The 20,577-nt window shown below is 37.0% G+C and overlaps 1 protein-coding gene across 3 annotated transcripts in view; it reads left to right on the plus strand.

The window, feature by feature from the left end:
• The window catches only part of Usp32 (Ubiquitin specific protease 32), a 125,106-nt gene extending 111,362 nt beyond the window's left edge, over positions 1-13,744 (plus strand). For all 3 annotated transcript variants that reach the window (XM_071695365.1, XM_071695366.1, XM_071695367.1), the window contains 5 exons: positions 126-350; positions 497-603; positions 753-927; positions 5,422-5,514; positions 8,765-13,744. In XM_071695365.1, the coding sequence (XP_071551466.1) occupies positions 126-350; positions 497-603; positions 753-927; positions 5,422-5,514; positions 8,765-8,935 (771 nt within the window). In that variant the 3' untranslated portion in view covers positions 8,936-13,744. The remainder of the gene's footprint in view (positions 1-125; positions 351-496; positions 604-752; positions 928-5,421; positions 5,515-8,764) is intronic.
• The last annotated feature ends 6,833 nt before the right edge of the window (positions 13,745-20,577 follow it).

Below are 20,577 nucleotides of genomic sequence, written 5' to 3' on the forward strand. Positions count from 1 at the left end.
TCCCTCATAGTTTATTTGGGGTGATGTAGTGCATTTATGTGGATTGATTGACTTATTGATATAAAAAAGAATATCCCATGTTCAAGTATATTTTCATAAATGTATTTTTTCTACAATTTATTTAGATTGTGCACCTGAAGAGATTTCAATTTGTGGGGAACAAGTGGATCAAGAGTCAGAAAATAGTGAATTTTCCCTTAAGAGACTTCGATCCTATGGAGTACTTGGCTTCTGTTCCCCGGCAAACTATTTATCTTCATAGAGCAGAGCTTGAGGGCATTGATCCTGCTGTATACCTGGCAAACCTTAAAGATAAAGATAATATATTAGAAGTGGTGCCAGAGAATAAGGTGAGACACATTTGCTTTTTTTTTTATAGGAGTAGTAGATATATGTATATGGTCATTGGTCAGAACACTGTAACTTTTTTTTCATTATATGTTGGTAATGTTCTTAAATACTTTCTGCTGTAATATGTACATTTTTTTATTTACAGATAATTGAACATATTAAAGGTAATTGTGATGATGAATTTATGGTGAAAAATGGAAGGCCATCACTCAATGGTTCATTAAATGGCAGCATTCCTAGCAGCACAACCAGGTAAATAGCCCTTTTTTCTGAAAGAACCATATTTTCTAGTTGTTCACTCTATGTGGTTTAATCAGTATTTTGCTTACCTTTCTTTAAGAGTTGAATATATTAGACAAAGGGTTGCATATTTCATGAAAAACTGTTTCTTCTACTCACAGCCCTTGCCCAGGTACTCCTCGTGATGGGTCACTTGGAGGTATTGAGGGGGGAAGTAAAAGACGGATAAGGAATGGTTCAGTCTTGTATGGGGATACTCTTCAAGACTTCCACCAGCACCGCTTGCTGGAAGGTTATGACCCACTTGACCTAAAGTATAGCTTGTATGCCATTGCTGTAAGTATCTTTTCTTCATATGTATTAGTTTGTATATATTATATGCTCATAAGCATAAGCTTGGGAAGTGAGTCAGTTGTTGTTCGCTGATGATACAGCGCTGGTGGCTGATTCATGTGAGAAACTGCAGAAGCTGGTGACTGAGTTTGGTAAAGTGTGTGAAAGAAGAAAGTTAAGAGTAAATGTGAATAAGAGCAAGGGTATTAGGTACAGTAGGGTTGAGGGTCAAGTCAATTGGGAGGTAAGTTTGAATGGAGAAAAACTGGAGGAAGTAAAGTGTTTTAGATATCTGGGATTGGATCTGGCAGCGGATGGAACCATGGAGGTGGAAGTGGATCATAGGGTGGGGGAGGGGGCGAAAATCCTGGGTGCCTTGAAGAATGTGTGGAAGTGGAGAGCATTATCTCGGAAAGCAAAAATGGGTATGTTTGAAGGAATAGTGGTTCCAGCAATGTTGTATGGTTGCGAGACGTGTGCTATGGATAGAGTTGTGCGCAGGAGGATGGATGTGCTGGAAATGAGATGTTTGAGGACAATGTGTGGTGTGAGGTGGTTTGATCGAGTAAGTAACGTAAGGGTAAGAGAGATGTGTTGAAATAAAAAGAGCGTGGTTGAGAGAGCAGAAGAGGGTGTTTTGAAATGGTTTGGGCACATGGAGAGAATGAGTGAGGAAAGATTGACCAAGAGGATATATGTGTCGGAGGTGGAGGGAACGAGGAGAAGTGGGAGACCAAATTAGAGGTGGAAAGATGGAGTGAAAAAGATTTTGTGTGATCGGGGCCTGAACATGCAGGAGGGTGAAAGGAGGGCAAGGAATAGAGTGAATTGGATCGATGTGGTATACCGGGGTTGACGTGCTGTCAGTGGATTGAATCAGGGCATGTGAAGCGTCTGGGATAAACCATGGAAAGCTGTGTAGGTATGTATATTTGCGTGTGTGGACGTATGTATATATATGTGTATCTGGGTGGGTTGGGCCATTTCTCGTCTGTTTCCTTGCGCTACCTCGCAAACGCGGGAGACAGCGACAAAGCAAAAAAAAAAAAAAAAAAAAAAGCGTAAGCACAGATTTGATATTATTATCGTTTAGTATTGTTGATGATGATTAAATATTTTGTTATATATATTTGATATTGTAGATCTCTGAGACATAGCTTTATATGCCCAAACAAAAGTTAATAAATATGCTGTGTTTTGACCTCAAGCCTGTCATTATTATTCATCAGGATATTTGTATCAGTTGTTCTTTTTTATTTTAGTCACTACTTTCATGTATACTTATAAGAATGTGATTAAAGAGATGGAGGCCTTTTTGTTGGTGATCTGACAGTGACTTAGGCCAATTCTCTCTCTCTCTCTCTCTCTCTCTCTCTCTCTCAAAAGCACTTCAGAAACAAAATTATTGAAAGAACAGTAACAATATAGCCATGAGAGAGGAGAAAGATGTATGATAATCTGTAAATGACAACAATTTGAAAGTATAAAAGAAAATGTGTTTAACCCGAAATCCTCTGTTAAGTCTTCAAGAATACCATGGAACATACCAAAGGTAAATCAGACAAAAATATTTGACAGCCTATCCAGGAAGTTAGAATGATTATTTACTCTACTATCAAGGGAAGTAAGAGCCATTCTTGTTTTGCTTTTCCAAAAGAAGGAACAGAGAAGGGAGCCAAGTGAGGATTTTTCCTCTAAGGCCCGTCTAAACTAAATGATTACTTAGGTGTGTGGAGATGGAACCTTCTTGTGGGCATAGCTTGATAGTAAAACACAAATGACCTGTGAATTTATTTTCAAATTATACTGCCAGCGAGAGGAAGGGTTCAGGTAGTAGAGTAATAGCCCCTTTCACAGCCCCTGCAAATTTAAGGTATACTCCTTTGACTACACGATCTTTTGTGACTCTGCTACCTGAGAGGGAGGGTTCAAGTGGTAGTGTATCGGCCTCTCCCAATACCCCAACTAACTCAAGGAGTATCCACTACCAAGAGCAAACCATTAGGTAGGCTGTTGACAGCAGCCATCCAGGGTGGTACTACTGTCTTGACTAAGGAGCATTAAAGTGGTGCCCATAACCACCTTATACTCTCCATGTTAGGATTGCTGGTCTTATTTCTTGTCTCATCAAAACGGGACTACCAGACTAGTCCTGCCATCTTCCAAGCACCATACATGCTCGATTCTTGCTTAATTTCTTCACATAAGTACTCTAGCCAACTCTTTTCTGCTCAAATGTTCTTAAGTTTAATCATGACAGAGTCTAACAAATCTGTGGCCCTTAACCCCCAGCATCATGGGGTGCTAGGAATCTCCACATATCCTCCTGACTCTACTGCCAATGGGAGGGAGGGCTCAGGCAGTGGTATTACTGGTCCCTTCCATTACCTTTCCCTCTCCATTAGACTTTCCTCTTTTTATGTTCACTGTGATAATGTTCGTAGTTTTGATAGTAACCCCTTTTTTTAGTTGAACATCTGTCTAATTCTTTTGGTATACTTTACTTCTCTCAGAGACACAGTTGTATAATGATGTTCTTACTAGCCCCTTTTTCATATCAAAGTATAATCTCTCCTTACAATGCCAGTACGTGCAAAGGTGGTATTTGTGCTTATTCCAGCATCAACTTGTTGCATGCCTCAAAGACCTTTTTATTTGCATCTTGTCTTGACACAACTTCTTCAGTAAACTTAGACTTTGAAAGAATATTCCAGTGGGTCAGAGGAAATCTAGTTGAGTTTAATGCTTCCAGGATCCAGTTTTTACCAGTCTCCTTATCAGAAATTCTTACAACTCTCGTCTCTCCTTTGACGGTTCCATAATTCCAACACTTGACTTTCTGAACATACTTGGTATTACTGTAACATCCACTCTTTCTGGGAAACCCCACATTAGTGAAATAGTTAAGTCTACCTCGAAGAAACTGGGAGTCTTATTTAGATATCAAAATTCCTTTCCTTGTGGGCAGTTGCTCTGTTTATAGAAAGGATTTATTCATCCTTGTATGGAGTACTACTCTCATATCTGGGGTGGTTCTAGCTCTGCCTTCTTCCTTGACAGAGTTGAGTCAAAAGCAGTCCAACATATAAAATCTCCCAGGCTAACTTCAAAACTTGACCCACTTGTTTTGTGTTTTAGCGTTGTTTCATTTTCCCTCTTCAATAGGTATTACTGTGGTTTTTGCTTCCAAGAGCTGGCTGCTTGTGTTCCCCACTACTTGCTAGACCACAACATACTTAGCAAGCTGCTGCATCACATGATTACTGTTTGGCTGTTGACAATTCAAGGATGGGCCATTCTAATAAATGTTTCTTTCCCTACAACTTGAAGCTTTGGAACTCTCTTTCTTTTCATGTCTTTCCCAACAACTAAGACTGGCACATTTTAAAAGACTGGTTTTTCACTTCCTTCAGAATTTGTATATACTTTCCTTTGTTTCTTTTTTTTTTTTTTTTCTTTCAGAATCCTCTCAATATTTCATTCAGTTTAGGCCTGGCCTTGATGTGGACTTTTGTCCTTGACTAGAGCCATAAAAGAATTAACTATACTTGCTTGTAGTTCATTTTATATGTAAAATGTACCATACTCACTTGTGCTAGGAAAGAATAGTTGTATAGTGTGTGGTGTTATTCCAGTGATTCCAGGGGCTCTTGCAGCTCTTAAGGCTCCATTCCACTCAGTTGTAGGAATATGATGGACTCCTTGGAAGTCAGAAGTTCTTTGACAAGTCTGTTAACTGTGTCAACTTTGTCTTAACAGCCTGATTATATCTATCTATCTACAGATAGAGAGATTATATCATTATACGATTAATCATATGAATTGACATATTTTCTATGTTTGTTTGCAGTTCATTTTTGTATGTGAAATGTACAGTGCCCCTTGGGCTAAGAAGGAAAATAATGCATGAAAGACAGTTTTTTCATAGACAGGTAGAGGGACAAAATAAAACATTATCTAGATACTATTTCATGTAAAATCGAGTATAATCACAGATTTAACCTTAAGACTTAAATTTTCCCCCAGGATATGTTATCAGAAAAGCAATCATGACTGTTCATATTCTTACATAGAGCAGTGAGATGCTGTATGATCTTGTATATCAGTTGTCATATATTTTGATTATCTGTCCAGCAAAGTCCTCTTCCTGCTCTTATTCTTTAACCAAACACAATGATGATGTGGATGCTGATGCTGCCCCTATACATTAATTTTTTCTGAGAACATATTGCTCATGGTTTCTGATCTCCAGTGTGCATTAGTTTCAATGTTACCTACGAGAAAACTTTTTGGAACATCTTCCAGGAGCCCTTTTCCTCTCCCAAACACCAAATCCTATTGCGCAATATCATTAGTGTAAGCTCCCTAGTAGAAAAACATCTTATGTGCTGTACATCTGTAAGCACACTAATGTGTTTCTGTAAAACAGCTTATTTTTGTTTAATGATTTTTCGCACTTTTTAACCATTTATCTACTATGTGCACTTTTTTCTGCAGTGTCACACAGGAATTATGGAAGGAGGCCATTATGTCTGCTATGCCAAGAACCCACAGGGAAAGTGGATATGCTTTAATGATAGCAGCTGTAAGGTAAAGATATTTTTGTTGTCATTACAGACTGTTGTATTTGTGAACATCAGTAAACATGAATGCAGCAAATACATAGAATACTTTAAACCTTTAGATAATCACAGATACGCATAGAACTGACTTAGGGAAGACATGATAGACAATATAATGAATGTGTTACTAGTAGGAAAGAATATGATTGGTAGTGTATATGATTTGCAGTCTAGGAGTGTTGGGGTTTGGCTGATGATTTGATAGTAATATATGAATTAGCTGATACATGACTGGAACCTTTAATGATAAAAGACAAGTAGTTAAGGGCTGTAAAAGTAGAATAAACACTTCCAAGAGAAATTAAATGAGAAGCAGAAAATCAGAGAAGTACAATGTGAGGCTAAGGTGAGGAGGAGGCAGTTCAAGAATATGTTGGAGATATATGGCGTGTAGATATTACTAATGGAAAGATTGATACATATTAGTGAAAAGAGGGTTTAAGAAGTTCATAGACAAGAGAAAGAGAGAGAAAACAGGTTGGAAGGAGAAGCAGAGTGTACCTTAAAATAGTAATACTTTGGTGGCAGTTAGTGTGAAGTGTTAAGATCCAAATAAAAAAGTTTAGATGGTGGTGGATATAAGTGATAGAATACCAAAGAAGGATCTTCAGAGATAAACGTACACTGTACACCATGAGAGTAAGATGGATAGATGTAGGAGATGTATGTTTAAAGACCAAGAGTATATTGAATTTGTCAGGGAGAAAAATGTCGATAACAGAGGATGAAAGTTATAAAAGGTGGAGAGAAAGCTTTTAAAAGACTGAATAGAAATGATGCCAAATGAGATTACTATTGGTTTATTAGGTAAGGAGAGAAAGGAGTAGATTAGTGGTAAAGAATGATACTTCAAAGGAAGAAGTAAAAAGGTCAATAATGCTCTTGAAAAGTATTAAAGCAGGGGGTACACGTAAAGTAATGAATGATTAGTGGATATAGAATGTTTTTATGGAAGTATGGAAAAGTTCCTGTGCCTGTTGACTGGATGAAGGCAATAGATGTTCCATTATGTAAACATCCTCTAGTATCCTTCCCAGACAGCCACTCCTTGACCTCACACTTGTAGTGTGAAAGGTGTATTATTTCAAAATACAGTGATGTCATTTAGTACGAATGCAGTGCTTAAGTGTGGAATGAGAGTATATGTGAAATAAGAGTGTATAGGAAATAAGAATAGAGTGCTCATTATGAAGAAAAAATCCTTCATTATCTTCCCCACACTTGCCAGCCAATCTCTCTCACACTGATCATTAGTGTAAATGAGATAATATTTCTAAATATGCAAGAAGAGCACAGTGGGAAAGCAATTTCAAAAGAAAGAAATAGCTCTAGGTCCTCCTTAATGAAAAAGGAACATCATCTCCACATCTTACTTTTGTATTAGAAGCTGTCAGACATGAATTCACACACCCTCTGTCCACTTACCCAACATGAACCAGGCCAACACAAAGATAACAATATATGTATCTCTCTGTTGCTTTTGAATGTTAACCTGTCATTTCATAGAGAAAAGGGATTATTTCCATGCACATTTACATATGATGTCTGTTCTAACTTCCTTAACCATATTATGTTTGTATGTGGATGGTTGAATGTTACTCAGATTTTTTGGATTTATTTTCTGACAGGTAGAACATTTACTATATTTTGTAGAGCCTTGGTCACTCCTCCTTTTCTTGTCTTTTTGAAGTGACTTGATTCCCTAGGCTTATCACTTTTTCATTGTATTTGCTGTCAAATTCAACTTCTTTTAAATACATTTGATAAAAGAACATGCCATTTATGTAAATACTTAAAATGTTCAATAAGATATTAAACTCGAACAAACTATTTTGATTTATATCATTATTATGGAAGAAATTTAATTACATTCTTAAAACAGCCAAGGTGAGTTTAAATTTCCAACTCTTAAAAACAGCAAAAAAGTTTGGCAACAGGAGTTTGTTATACATGTTATCATATGGGTTTCAAAATCAGGTCATTTTTTAACAAAGATGGATCATCACTTCAAGGCTAATTTGCACACATCCAGTACTAGTTAGTCTGTTGACAAGGCTATGGACCTGGATGTTATTTCTATGTGCAAATTGCATTTATATATTACAACCTTTTACAAGGAACCAAGTCTATTTTTTAAAAGATGTGTTTTTGGTGTTTGTAGTAAGATTATCATTATGTGCCACTAGAAAGAGGGAGACATTTTTCACAGTCTTTTCCCATCATATGCTTTGAATACCTCTGTGAATTCCAGAGTCAACAATTCTGGAAATCATTTTATCTCTTCCATCACCAAACCCCTCGTTTTAATAACAGATATTGCCACACAAAGGAAACACTTCATCCTCGAGTACCAACCTATCTCAAGCACCCATACTCATAACATCTGAGAGGTTGCCTCAACTCTAATCTGTCAAGCCTATCACAATATTAGAGGGCTGTGGAGCTCTACTGTCACTTTTATTAACATTTAACGGTTTTGATTTACAAAGCTCTCCCTTGTGTGGTACTTTGAGGTCTGCCAGGTACCTGTGCTTATTCCATTGGAGACTTTCATTTCTGCTGTAAATTCAAGACTTTCCCATTGGGCTCTATTGATTTGCATGATTATTTACCTAGTTCACTTGCTTACTTCTGTCAGGAAGAAATGGGTTTTAAACTCATGAAAAGATTTCACTTCCAACAGATGTGGCTGATGAGCAAGCCTCTGTTAGTTCTTTCCTTTCTTGTTTCCCCTCTTTACTCTCCTATATTTTCTCTTTTGTTGTTTGGGGTTTTGTCAAATTGAATGGTTTGATTGTAAGTTTATTATACATAAGCCTTTTTCATTCAGGAGAGGTGATAGTGAGTTGTGGTTCACTTAAGGTGATCCTGATCATAGGGACAGATGGTGAGGTTATCCTAAAAGTTATTATTTGGATTAGTCCTAGTATTCCCAAAGTGTGCAGGGCTCTCATTTTCCTTGGTTTATTAGCCTCCAATAAAGGATTTATTAAATACCTAGATACCTGAATGGTTATTGAGAACATTTTGTCAGAGGGGTATTTAATAGTGTGAATGATTGTGGATGTGCATATGTAAGGAAATCCTGCATGGGTCACCTTTTTCTTTTGAGAAACATCACTGCAGGATAAAGATAGTTAGGAAAAGATATTGGTATTGTAAAACCCTTTGGAGATGTCTTATCATATTTCATGTATATCTCTTCTTCCCTTTTGCAGGAGGTGAGCGAGTCCCAGATTGATCTTAATTCTGCTTACATGTTGTTTTACCAGCGTGATGGCCTCAGTGTGGACAAATACTTACCAAATGTTGAGGGTAAGGTACCTTATCCAAAGGAGTTGGATGAGGAGGGTGAGGCTGAATACAAGAAACAGTGCATGATCATGTAAATTCAAAAGGGAAGTCAGAAACTTCAAAAATCAATATCACTTAGATTTTTTTAATGTGTGTGGAGCCAGAGCTTGCTCAGCACATAATGGATATATGAATTGTAAGGCATGTGATTTTTAATTTGAGATAACTGTAAGAGTGAATAGTTAAATGCTATTTAAGTGCTGTTGTGTTGCATTTTTCATGTGATAAGAATACACTGATGGCAGTTCTCTGCTTTTATCATAGTCAGAGAAATTTCATTCTTAGATATTTTTAATAATATCACTCATCTTTTACAGGAAAAAATACTCTGTATTTACCTGAAACATCTGTATAGGATGGATCTAGAAAGAAGTTAAAGGGGTTGCAAAAGAAAATCATTGATAATATCTTAACTAGTCTAAACATAATACACCAAATTCAGACCTAAAAAAGAATTAATGATAAAGCTAATGTTGTGTTCACTTAGATTATCATGATACTGTGTACTTTTGTATTTATCATGATTTTGTAACCCATTATTTTGTCCCATTCTGTCCTTCTTGAGTGAAAAGATGAATATGACACAGTTGTGTATTGAGGCATAGATTCAAAATGCCCATGATATATGTGCGCTTAAAAAAAAAGACACTTAATGTAAAGGTCAGCTAGATATACTAAAAATTCAAAAATCAAACTCCCGCTAACGTGGGAAATGGCGAATAGTCTGAAAGAAAGAAAAGAAAGAAATATATATATAATGTTTTTTGGCATTGGTTAGCTGTTGTATTTATTTAGTATTCTTTTTATGGACTACCTTTATGCAACCATTCTTGTTTGATGGGAGAAGATTAATGGAAAATGTGATTGGAAAATTGATATTTTGATCTTACAGATGGAGGTTTCTTGTGAAATGTGTGGTGGCAGTCCCTCAGGTAAATAGGAATTCACTAGTCAGAGACTCAGATGGCGAGTCTTTTTTCAGCTTGCCACTCAACATGGTTAGCAAGATGCTGAATAACTGTTTCAAATTAGAGCTGAAATCTGATCCATCACTTACTAATTTCCAGCATTATAGATGTCAGGTGAAAATCCACTGAATACATAATGGTTAATATCATAGAATTGAAAGAACTATGAAACACACATTCAAAATTTGTAGTGTTTTTTATCTGCATTGATTGCTGAGGAATTTTTCCTTTGGCCTGGAAAAATTTATGAGAAAAATTCACAGTATTTCAAATATAGTTGGTATGCCATTGATGAAAACAGATTGATTATTTTTCAGTAAGCCGCTTTCCTTTTAGTTACTGCATATTCAGTATATTTATCTTTGAAAAACTTAATTGTTCTTTAAAAAGTGTTTAAACAAAAGCAATCATCATACAAGGTTTATCAATCTGAAATCAGGGCAAAGCTCATTCAGAGGACTAAATTATATTTACAGCCTGTTACATTAGACAAAAATCTCATTTCCCTGACATATATAGATATTTATTCTTATAAAATAAGGCATTAAGCAAACCTACATGATTCTGGTTTGGTGGATGGAAGATAGAAGAAGCAGATACACTTGTATATACATAGACGCCCACACACGCACATATACATACCTATACATTTCAACATATACATACATATACATACACAGACATATACATATATACACATGTACCTATGCATACATGCTACCTTCATCCATTCCCGCCGCTACCCCGCCACACATGAAATGGCACACCCCACCCTCCCCTTGCGAGATAGCACTAGGAAAAGACAACAAGGGCCACATTCATTCACACTCAGTCTCTAGCTGTCATGTGTAATGCACTGAAACCAGAGCTCCCTTTCCACCCAAGTGTCTGTTTTGAGACTTACTTTTTTGATCTTTGTACATGACTTGCCTGATGATGCAAAAGTCATAAGGGAAGTGAAAGTGAGGAGGATTGCATTAGCTTACAGGTGGACCTAAAGTGACTGGTTAGTGAAATTCGTCCTCAGCAAATGTAAAGTAATAAGGATAGGATAAAGTGAAAGAAGGCTTCAATATGATTATGATGTAGCAGGAAATAAACTTCTGGATTTTGTGCATGAGAAGGACTTGGAAGTCTGCATCATCCCTAACATGTGTCCAGAGTTCCACATCAGAATAGCAAAGGAGTTAAACTGCCCTCTGGCAAATATCAGAATAGTTTTCAAACATATGAATTAGGAAATGTTTAGCAAGCTGCTTATATCATACATAAGGCAAAAATTAGAACATGTTTCTAAGGTTTGATCACCTCACTTAAAGAAGCACAAAGAGCTAATAGAGAAGGTCCAGAGGAGAGCAACAAAGATGGTACCAGAATTAAGAAAGTTAAGTTACAGGAAAAGGCCAAACACTAAATTTCTTGACCTTGGAAAAGAGAAAAGTGAAAGATGGATTGATCAAGGCCTTTAGATTTTTTAAAACAGATCAGTGATGTGACAGTGAACAGTTCTTGAGGAGATGCAAGGATAGAGCAACCAGAGGAAATTACTTGGAATTAGGAAAGAAACTTGTTATCAAGGGTGTAAAGAAGTACTTTTACAGAAGTTCCTTACTAACCACTGGGGTAATGTTCCTAGAAGACCCCTTGGCTGGCAAGGTAAAGAGCCTATGGGAAATGGTGGGATTATGGGAAACAACTCGTACAGCACATACCTTAAGTCCATAGTGAACTGTAATCTGTAAAAAAAAACTCTCCCCAAACAGTACAAAGAGGTAATTACATGTACACTCATATGGTCCTCAAGAAATTTCACCTCTTGAATGCTGTTCAAGATGTCACTGGAGAAAGTCAAAGTGCCAAAGAAGTGGAAAAGGGCAAACATCACACCCATCTATAAGATGGGAGACCAGGAATAGGCACTGCAACTAGAGACCAGTCTATTTGACAATTGTTGTCTCTAAGGTAATTGAATATATTAGATAGCAACTAGAAAATCTTCCACAAAGAAATTATCTTTGTGAGAGTCAACACGGTTTATGGAAAGGTCTCATTTAATGAACAATTTAAGATTTTTACAAGAGAGTGAGCTCTGTCTTAGACAAAAGAGAAGGCTGGGTAGATTGTTTCCATCTTGACTGCCAGAAAGCTTTTGATATTGTATTGCATGGGAGACTAAGAAGCTGGAATACCAGACAGGAGAAAGGGGGAGACTCCTCCGATGGACAGATGATCTTAATGGAAGGAAACAAAGGACATCAGAGGAGCCTTTTCCAAATGGGTGGAGGTCAGTAGTGGAGTGCCCCTAAGTTCTTTTTTAGGACCAGTAATCTTGATCTATGTGAATGACTTGCTTAAAGGTATGGACATCTACTTGAATATGTTTGCAGATGATACTGAAATCATAAGGGAAGTAATAAAAAGCGAGAAGGATTTCATAATTTTACAAGGGTATGTAAACACTCCAAAGTTGTTCATAAACATGGTTGATGAAATACAGCCTGAGCAAATGTAAAGGAATATGGATAGGCAAAGTTAAAGAAGGCCTCAGAATGATATTTTAGCAGGAAAAACTTCAGAATTCTGTGTGTGGGAAGGACTTAGGAGTAACCATCATCCTTTACTGTATTACGAGAGTGATACAGTAGGAAAATAGTTAAGGAGACAAACTGTTTGCAGGCAAATATTAGAATAACTGTCAAGTGTAAGGCTAAGGAAATTTTTAGCAAGCTGTTCATATTCTGCGTAAGGCTAAAACTAGAATATTATTCTCAACTTTGGTTACCACACCTAAAAAAGCACAGAGAATTAATAGAGATGGTTTAGAAAACAACAAAGATGGAACTAGAATTAATTTAGTTGAGCTGCAGGGAAAGGCTAGAAGTCTAAAATTTACACACTTTGAAAGACAGAAGAGTGAGGGGTGATTTGAACATAAACTTTTTTTAAATCTGATTGATGATGTAGACAGTGAATGGTTCTTCAAAAGATGTGGAAATAGCACAACTACAGGGCATAATATGAAATTGATTAAAAAGATATATAAAAGATGTAAAAACTTACTTTTATAGCATAAGAATTGTGAATGAATGGAATGAAGTTACTGAAGACATGGTAAATGTGGAGTGCATACATAAATTTAAAAGTTGTGTGATAGCCAAGAATGTTTCAAGAGCTGGACCCAACCCCACTAGTGTAAAATTCCCTTCTTGTTTTGTATGAATTAGGTAATTACTAACTCATACGTAATGGCAAAAGAAGGGGAGACGTAGCCATCTTACCATAAGATAGCTTTAAGTTTCAAGAAATAGTGGCCCATTCAGGTAATAGATAATGAAAAGATCAAATGTAGGAAAGAAATGTTTAGTGTTGGTGATGTTTTATAATTATCCAAAGAATTACAACTACCCAGAACAGGTATACAATGACAACAATGAGAGAACAAGCAAGATGATGCAGGAAGCAGTAAAACATACGCTTCTCAGAGATGGTAAAATACTAATAATGGGGATTCTCATGGAGACAAGTTTTTAGCATACAGGAAAATTTCTTATGCTAACAAGTCAGTGAATGGACTTGGAGAGAGGGATTGGTGTACTGGACCTTCTGACATATTAGCATGGATATTAAGAATGATGTACGTGATACACTTCTTGGAAAAAGCAATCATATATTTCTCATGTTTGACTGTTTGAAAAATGAGGAACTTAAAAAGAACCGGGTTGAGACATGACCTGAATTGGAGCTGTAGTTGTGGAAACTATAAACCTCTAAAGTTTCTTTGGGAAATTGAGTTCAGTAGCCAAGGACCTCAAAATATGGGGAGATGGTAAAAAAAAAAAAAAAAAGGAAGAATGATATATTGAAAGATGTCAAAAAGCAGAGGAGCTTCAAGATGTGCAGTGGCAAGGATAAAGGTGACACTTCAGCCAGCAGCTTTTGCAAGGTAAAAGAGATCAAGGAACAAGTATAGCAAGTGAGAGAGGAGGAACAAGGAAACTTTGAAAAGAATGTTTTGGGTAAGGCAGGAGAAAACCTGAAACTTTTATAAATGCATCAGGAATAAATTTTTAATAAAAGAGCAGCTAATGAGGAAAATGAATTCTGAGGGAAATGTTGAGGATGATATAAGAATATGTGATGAAATTTATAAAAAGTTCAAAAGTGTTTTCATAGTGGAAGATTGTATAGCTCCATCACTAGTGAGCTGGAGTGGAAAAAAGACATTAAAGCAATACTTTAAGATTTAGACACATGAAAAGTTCAGGTTCAAATGACATTTCACCACATGTAGTGAAGATGTGTGCTGATACATTGGACAGACTTCTTTTAAGTGATTCTCAAATTGTCATGAGAAAGACAAATGCCAAGGAGATGGGAGAGAGCAAACTTTATACTTGTCTGTAAAAAAGGAGGCAGAACAGGCACTGTACTACAGACAGGACTTACTACCTATGGCATTTTGATTACAAAAGATAAATTATGGTTATAATCAAAATGTAAGGGAAAGCGACCAGTTGTGGTTACATTTGACTTGAGTCATCTAGCCAGGAAGTACTAAGGCAAGCTGCACTAAGACAAGGTGCACGTCAATATTCTCTTCATTTTATGTGATAAATTCAAAGAAGGGAGGGAGAAAAGCAAAGTATATTAAAAAATAAAGCTGGTAACACCTAATGAGGAAAGAGGGCAGAGATGCCACACCAACATTGGGGAGAGGGCAGGAGTGCTAAATGATAACATCATATTGAAAGTAATGTGCTCAAATGTTGATGGATTGAAAGGTAACATGAAAAAGCTAGATTTCAAGGATCATGTAGGGGATACTGATATTGTTGTAATTTTGGAAACAAAGCTTATTGAAAGAGATAAGATCTCAATTGTTCAGCCTAGAGGGGGTACATGATGGGAAGTACAAAAGAGAAGGCAAAGGAGGGGTAGGGTTAACCCTCTTGATAAGAGATAGCTTTGTTTCAAGAAATAGTAGAGGGTGGCCTCTTCATACATTACATAATGGGAGAAGTAACTTTTGGGAATCCACCCCACTTCCATAGCTGCAGCTTCTAGTTTCTTTTTCTATCCATTTCTGTAACAATGGCTGTTTTAATTCTAACCTTTCCTCTGTTGAACACCGTCTCTTTACCTCCAACACAGATTCTTTTCTTCTTATGAAACCCAAGTGTTTTAGGCTGCTTCTCCCTTGCTCCTATTTGCTGCAGTTTCCAACACCATGTAACTGAAACAGTCCACTTCTTTCAAGATCTCTCCATTCATACTCGCACTCTAATTAATCTTCTCTCTTCCCTGCTATACCTAATAACCTTGCCTTTAATCATGTTTATTATCTACTTTCTCCTTTCATACACTATCCTAGACTCAGAAACCAGCTTCTGCAGTTCCTTACATGAAGTTGCTAAGCCTGCTGTGTCATTATCAAAGAGTAACCAACTCACCTTCTAGCCACCCCCAACCCCAACAGATTGCATACCTGCCCTTCTCTCCAAAATCCTTGTGTTCATCTCCTGAACTACCCCATCCATTAACAGGTTGACAGCCATGATGACATTTCACACCCTAGCCACAGACCCATCTTCACCTAGAAGTGCTCCCCCTCTTGTGCTTCTACTTCCACACATCCATTATTCTCATGGTAAAAACTCTTCTCCACTGCTTTTAGTAGCTTTCCTCCTACACCATATATTTGTAAGTCTCCACAAAGCATCTCTATCAACCCTGTCACACTTTCTCCAGGTCCATAAATATCATACAGATTTTTCTCTCTTAAGTATTTTAACATATTCATCAAAGTAACAAGTAATTGGGCTCTTGCAGCTTTGAGGTTGTGCTCTATTTAGAAACAGTGTAAAGTGGGCTCCTTTAGAGTGAGAAGTTCCTTGACGACAATACAGCATTGTCAAAGGTGATTTCTCACTTATGGTGTTACCACTTGCACTAACACCCACAAAATATTCTGATCTTGTATATAAGACTATTCAGAATAATTTGCCTGGAGATGATCAACTTATACCTTAGTGTCCAGTTGCCATCTCTCTGATAATGTCAGATAAAATCAGTAAATAAGTTTGAATTACAACAAGCAGCAAGTTGTTGGTTTGATTTTTCATTTGTAAAGGTTATTCATATATGTATTTTTCGTGGTACATTGGTTGAAAAGAATTCATAAAATGTTACAAACATTTAGTTTAACTCTAGTTCCCACCTTCATAACTAAGTTATATATATATATATATATATATATATATATATATATATATATATATATATATATATATATATATATATATATATATATATACATATATATATATATATATATATATATATATATATATATATATATATATATATATATATGAGAGAGCTTGGGAAGTGAGTCAGTTGTTGTTCGCTGATGATACAGCGCTGGTGGCTGATTCATGTGAGAAACTGCAGAAGCTGGTGACTGAGTTTGGTAAAGTGTGTGAAAGAAGAAAGTTAAGAGTAAATGTGAATAAGTGCAAGGTTATTAGGTACAGCAGGGTTGAGGGTCAAGTCAGTTGGGAGGTAAGTTTGAATGGAGAAAAACTGAAGGAAGTAAAGTGTTTTAGATATCTGGGAGTGGATCTGGCAGCGGATGGAACCATGGAAGCGGAAGTGGATCATAGGGTGGGGGAGGGGGCGAAAATCCTGGGAGCCTTGAAGAATGTTTGGAAGTCGAGAACATTATCTTGGAAAGCAAAAATGGGTATGTTTGAAGGAATAGTGGTTCCAACAATGTTGAATGGTTGCGAGGTGTGGGCTATGGATAGAGTTGTGCGCAGGAGGGTGGATGTGTTGGAAATGAGATGTTTGAGGACAATGTGTGGTGTGAGGTGGTTTGATCGAGTAAGTAATGTGAGGGTAAGAGAGATGTGTGGAAATAAAAAGAGCGTGGTTGAGAGAGCAGAAGAGGGTGTTTTGAGATGGTTTGGGCACATGGAGAGAATGAGTGAGGAAAGATTGACCAAGAGGATATATGTGTCGGAGGTGGAGGGAACGAGGAGAAGTGGGAGACCTAATTGGAGGTGGAAAGATGGAGTGAAAAAGATTTTGAGTGATCGGGGCCTGAACATGCAGGAGGGTGAAAGGCGGGCAAGGAATAGAATGAATTGGATCGATGTGGTATACCAGGGTTGACGTGCTGTCAGTGGATTGAATCAGGGCTTGTGAAGCGTCTGGGGTAAACCATGGAAAGTTGTGTGGGGCCTGGATGTGGAAAGGGAGCTGTGGTTTCGGGCATTATTGCATGACAGCTAGAGACTGAGTGTGAACGAATGGGGCCTTTGTTGTCTTTTCCCAGCGCTACCTCGCACACATGAGGGGGGAGGGGGATGGTATTCCATGTGTGGCGAGGTGGCGATGGGAATGAATAAAGGCAGATAGTGTGAATTGTGTGCATGGGTATATATGTATGTGTCTGTGTGTGTATATATATATATGTGTACATTGAGATGTATAGGTATGTATATTTGCGTGTGTGGATGTGTATGTATATACATATGTATGGGGGTGGGTTGGGCCATTTCTTTCGTCTGTTTCCTTGCGCTACCTCGCAGATGCAGGAGACAGCGACAAAGCAAAATAAAATAAATAAATAAATATATTTTTGATCCATCACTTAAAAGAGTACATATATCTCCTGCTGTATTGTAGCTTTTGTGGTCATGGATTAGAGCTACAAACTGAAAGCAGTGATTGCATAAAGCATGTTCCCATGATAACTATATTTTACATAAAATTTAAATTTTTTGTTGTTTTATTTGTGTGGTTAGAATCATAGGAATATTCATTTGCTAAGAATACATTTGTATTGAATATGGTATGTACTTTGTATAGTTTCTCTAGTCAGAATCTTAAAAAACCTTTGAAAATGATTTTTTTACATTCAAATAGGGTTGTCCAGAGTTGAAATCATTATCAAGGCAAATTGAGCAAATAATTGCTCAACCAGATGACTTTGCATGATATATCCTCAAGAAGATTTTTATGTTCTTTATACCGGAGGGTTTTGTACACACTGAAAGCGAAGAATTATTCACCAGAAGTGCAAGATTCACAGAATTTTATAAAATTTAGAGTGGACATGTAGACGAGTGTTTTCATAGTATCTAAATAATATTTTCTTTCACAATTTATAGTGTAGCTTCTCTGTTTAGATTAGGAATATTGATGTTGCTCAACTACAAACATAGCTGCTTCTTTTGACAGAGATGCATTATCATTCATATCCTTTTTTATATAAGCAATGTAATTTTCATTCTTATTGTTATCAGTGGCACCCTGATGAAATTGACGTCATTCCATAAAACAAGTGTTATGCTCCATTATGCCGATTGTTTAATACTTGGTGATTGTAAGTGGTAAGAACTATTAGGTTGTTGACATTGCCAGAGTATTCAGCTGTTTGTAAGTGGAAGTGTTTGCAATTTTCAGTAATATTTGGTAATGTTCTGAATGCAAATGTTGTTAAGAGATCACATATGTATTATTATTATTATTATGTTTGTATTTGTTTGTGTTTTTACATGAATATGTACACACACTGTCTGTCTGTCTGTTTACTTACATATTCACACCTTCAAAAGAGTCAGCACATTCCAAGACCAGTTCTTGCTTTGAAGGAGAAACAGACTACAGCTTGTTTAGGTCACTTATTACAAGGAAAGGGAGAGAGGAGGTTTTATTATATTATTGATTTCATTAATAATCGTATTAGAGCTAAGCTTTGGCCCTTTCTTCAAGATATGAGAAAAGAATGTTGGAGTGAAGATTTGTTGAGGATTTATAGTGATTTTTGGTACTGAGCATTTTGTTAAAGAACAGATTGCTCAAACAGGGATTTCTATCATACTCATATTTTCTTTTTCATACATGTTTGCCATTTCCTGCACAAGCAAGTTAGTGCCAGATACAAAGAAATGGCCTCATTTGCTCACTTTTACACACTAACTATCATGTATAGTGCCCTGAAACCAGAGCCCCCTGTCCATAACCAGGTTTGACACAACATATCCATGATTTTCTCTTACTGCAATTTATGCCATAGTTCAGAACATTACAGCACCCCATCTCCAGTATACCAACATCACTCCAGTTCACTCTATCCTGTGTATGCCTCACACCCTCATGCGTGTTCAGGTCCCAAACCATCATTGCATCCTTCACTCCATCCTCCCACCTCTTCTTGGGTTACCTGATTTTACCTTCTACTTCTGAGATGTATACCTTCTTAATCATCCTTTCCTCATTCATCCTATCCATATTACCAAAATATTTTAGCACACCCTCTTCAGCTATCTCTCATGTACTCTTAATATCACACCTCTCTTTTACCCTATCATTTCTTATTCAAACAACCCTTCTCACACCACATATTGTCCTCAGAAATTTTATTTACAAGACATCCACCCTCTTTACATATTTACTTAAGGCTCATGCTTCACATCCATACAGCACTGATGGAATAAGCTCCTATCCGTAACCAGTCATGACAGACATTTCCATGGTTTCCCACAACTGTTTCAGATGCTTTAGTTTAGATCATTGATAGCACATCATCCCCTGTTGGCCACATCACTCCAGTTAATTCTTAACTCTTGTATGCCTAACCCTCCTGCATGTTCAGGCCTTAAACCTTCACAGCACCTTTCTTTTCATCCTTCCAACTCTTCATGAGTTACCCCCTTTTCCTTGTACCTTCCACTTCTTATATATGTATATACTTTCGTAGTCATCTTCTCATTCAGCTTGTCCATATGTCCAAACCATTTTGGCACACCCTCTTCAACTCCCTCATATGTAATCCTCTTAATATCTCACCTCCCTCTTACCTAGTCATTTCTTATTCAAACCTCAGAAATTTTATTTCCAAGACATCCACCAGCTTTACATTTTTGCATCCAGTGTTGATAGGACTGCCCATGTCCATAATCAGGCATGACAGACAATGCCATGGTTCCCCCCACCACTTGAGGTGCTCTAGTTCAGGACATTGACAGCACATCATAACGTGTAGACCACATCACTCCATTCCCCTTATCCTTTGCATGCTTCACACCCTCCTGCATGTTTAGGCTCCAAACCTTCATATTATCTTTCATTCCATCTCTTTTTAGCTGCAAAACAAATAAAAACTTCATACATACATTGCTTCATCACACACTTTCCTCCCCCCTCCCACCCTCTCTCTCTTGTGCCATTTGATGAATTTCTTTTTTTATTTTTAAAATGTTATAACAGCTACTGAATAGATAAAACAGTACAGTAATAGTGTGAAGTAGTCGTAATTTGCACTGGATAGTAAACTTAGGGCCAGGCCCTCCAGGTTGTAAGCTTGCATTCCAGTAAAACAGAAAATGAAGACCCATGCACACACCCATCTCACTAATCTTCCACACTGTTGCCCTCTCCTTGTGTCACCTTCTTCCTCCCCCTTTCACTCTTGATGCTTGATGAGAAATTATTTAATGTCATTATTATATTTCATTTGTACTGTAGTATGACTACTGTATTGTGACACAGTACAGCAACAGTGCAAAGCAGTGCAACAATAGAAGTGTACGTGTTTATCTAAGTTTCAGAATTACATTAAAATGAATTTTAGCCTTCCATTGGATGAAAATGTTCCTTGATTTTTAAGCTATTTATGGCTAAAGTCTGGTAAATGATTTGTT

Source organism: Panulirus ornatus, chromosome 58, assembly GCF_036320965.1.
Source record: "Panulirus ornatus isolate Po-2019 chromosome 58, ASM3632096v1, whole genome shotgun sequence".
NCBI classification, from domain to species: Eukaryota; Metazoa; Arthropoda; class Malacostraca; order Decapoda; family Palinuridae; genus Panulirus; species Panulirus ornatus.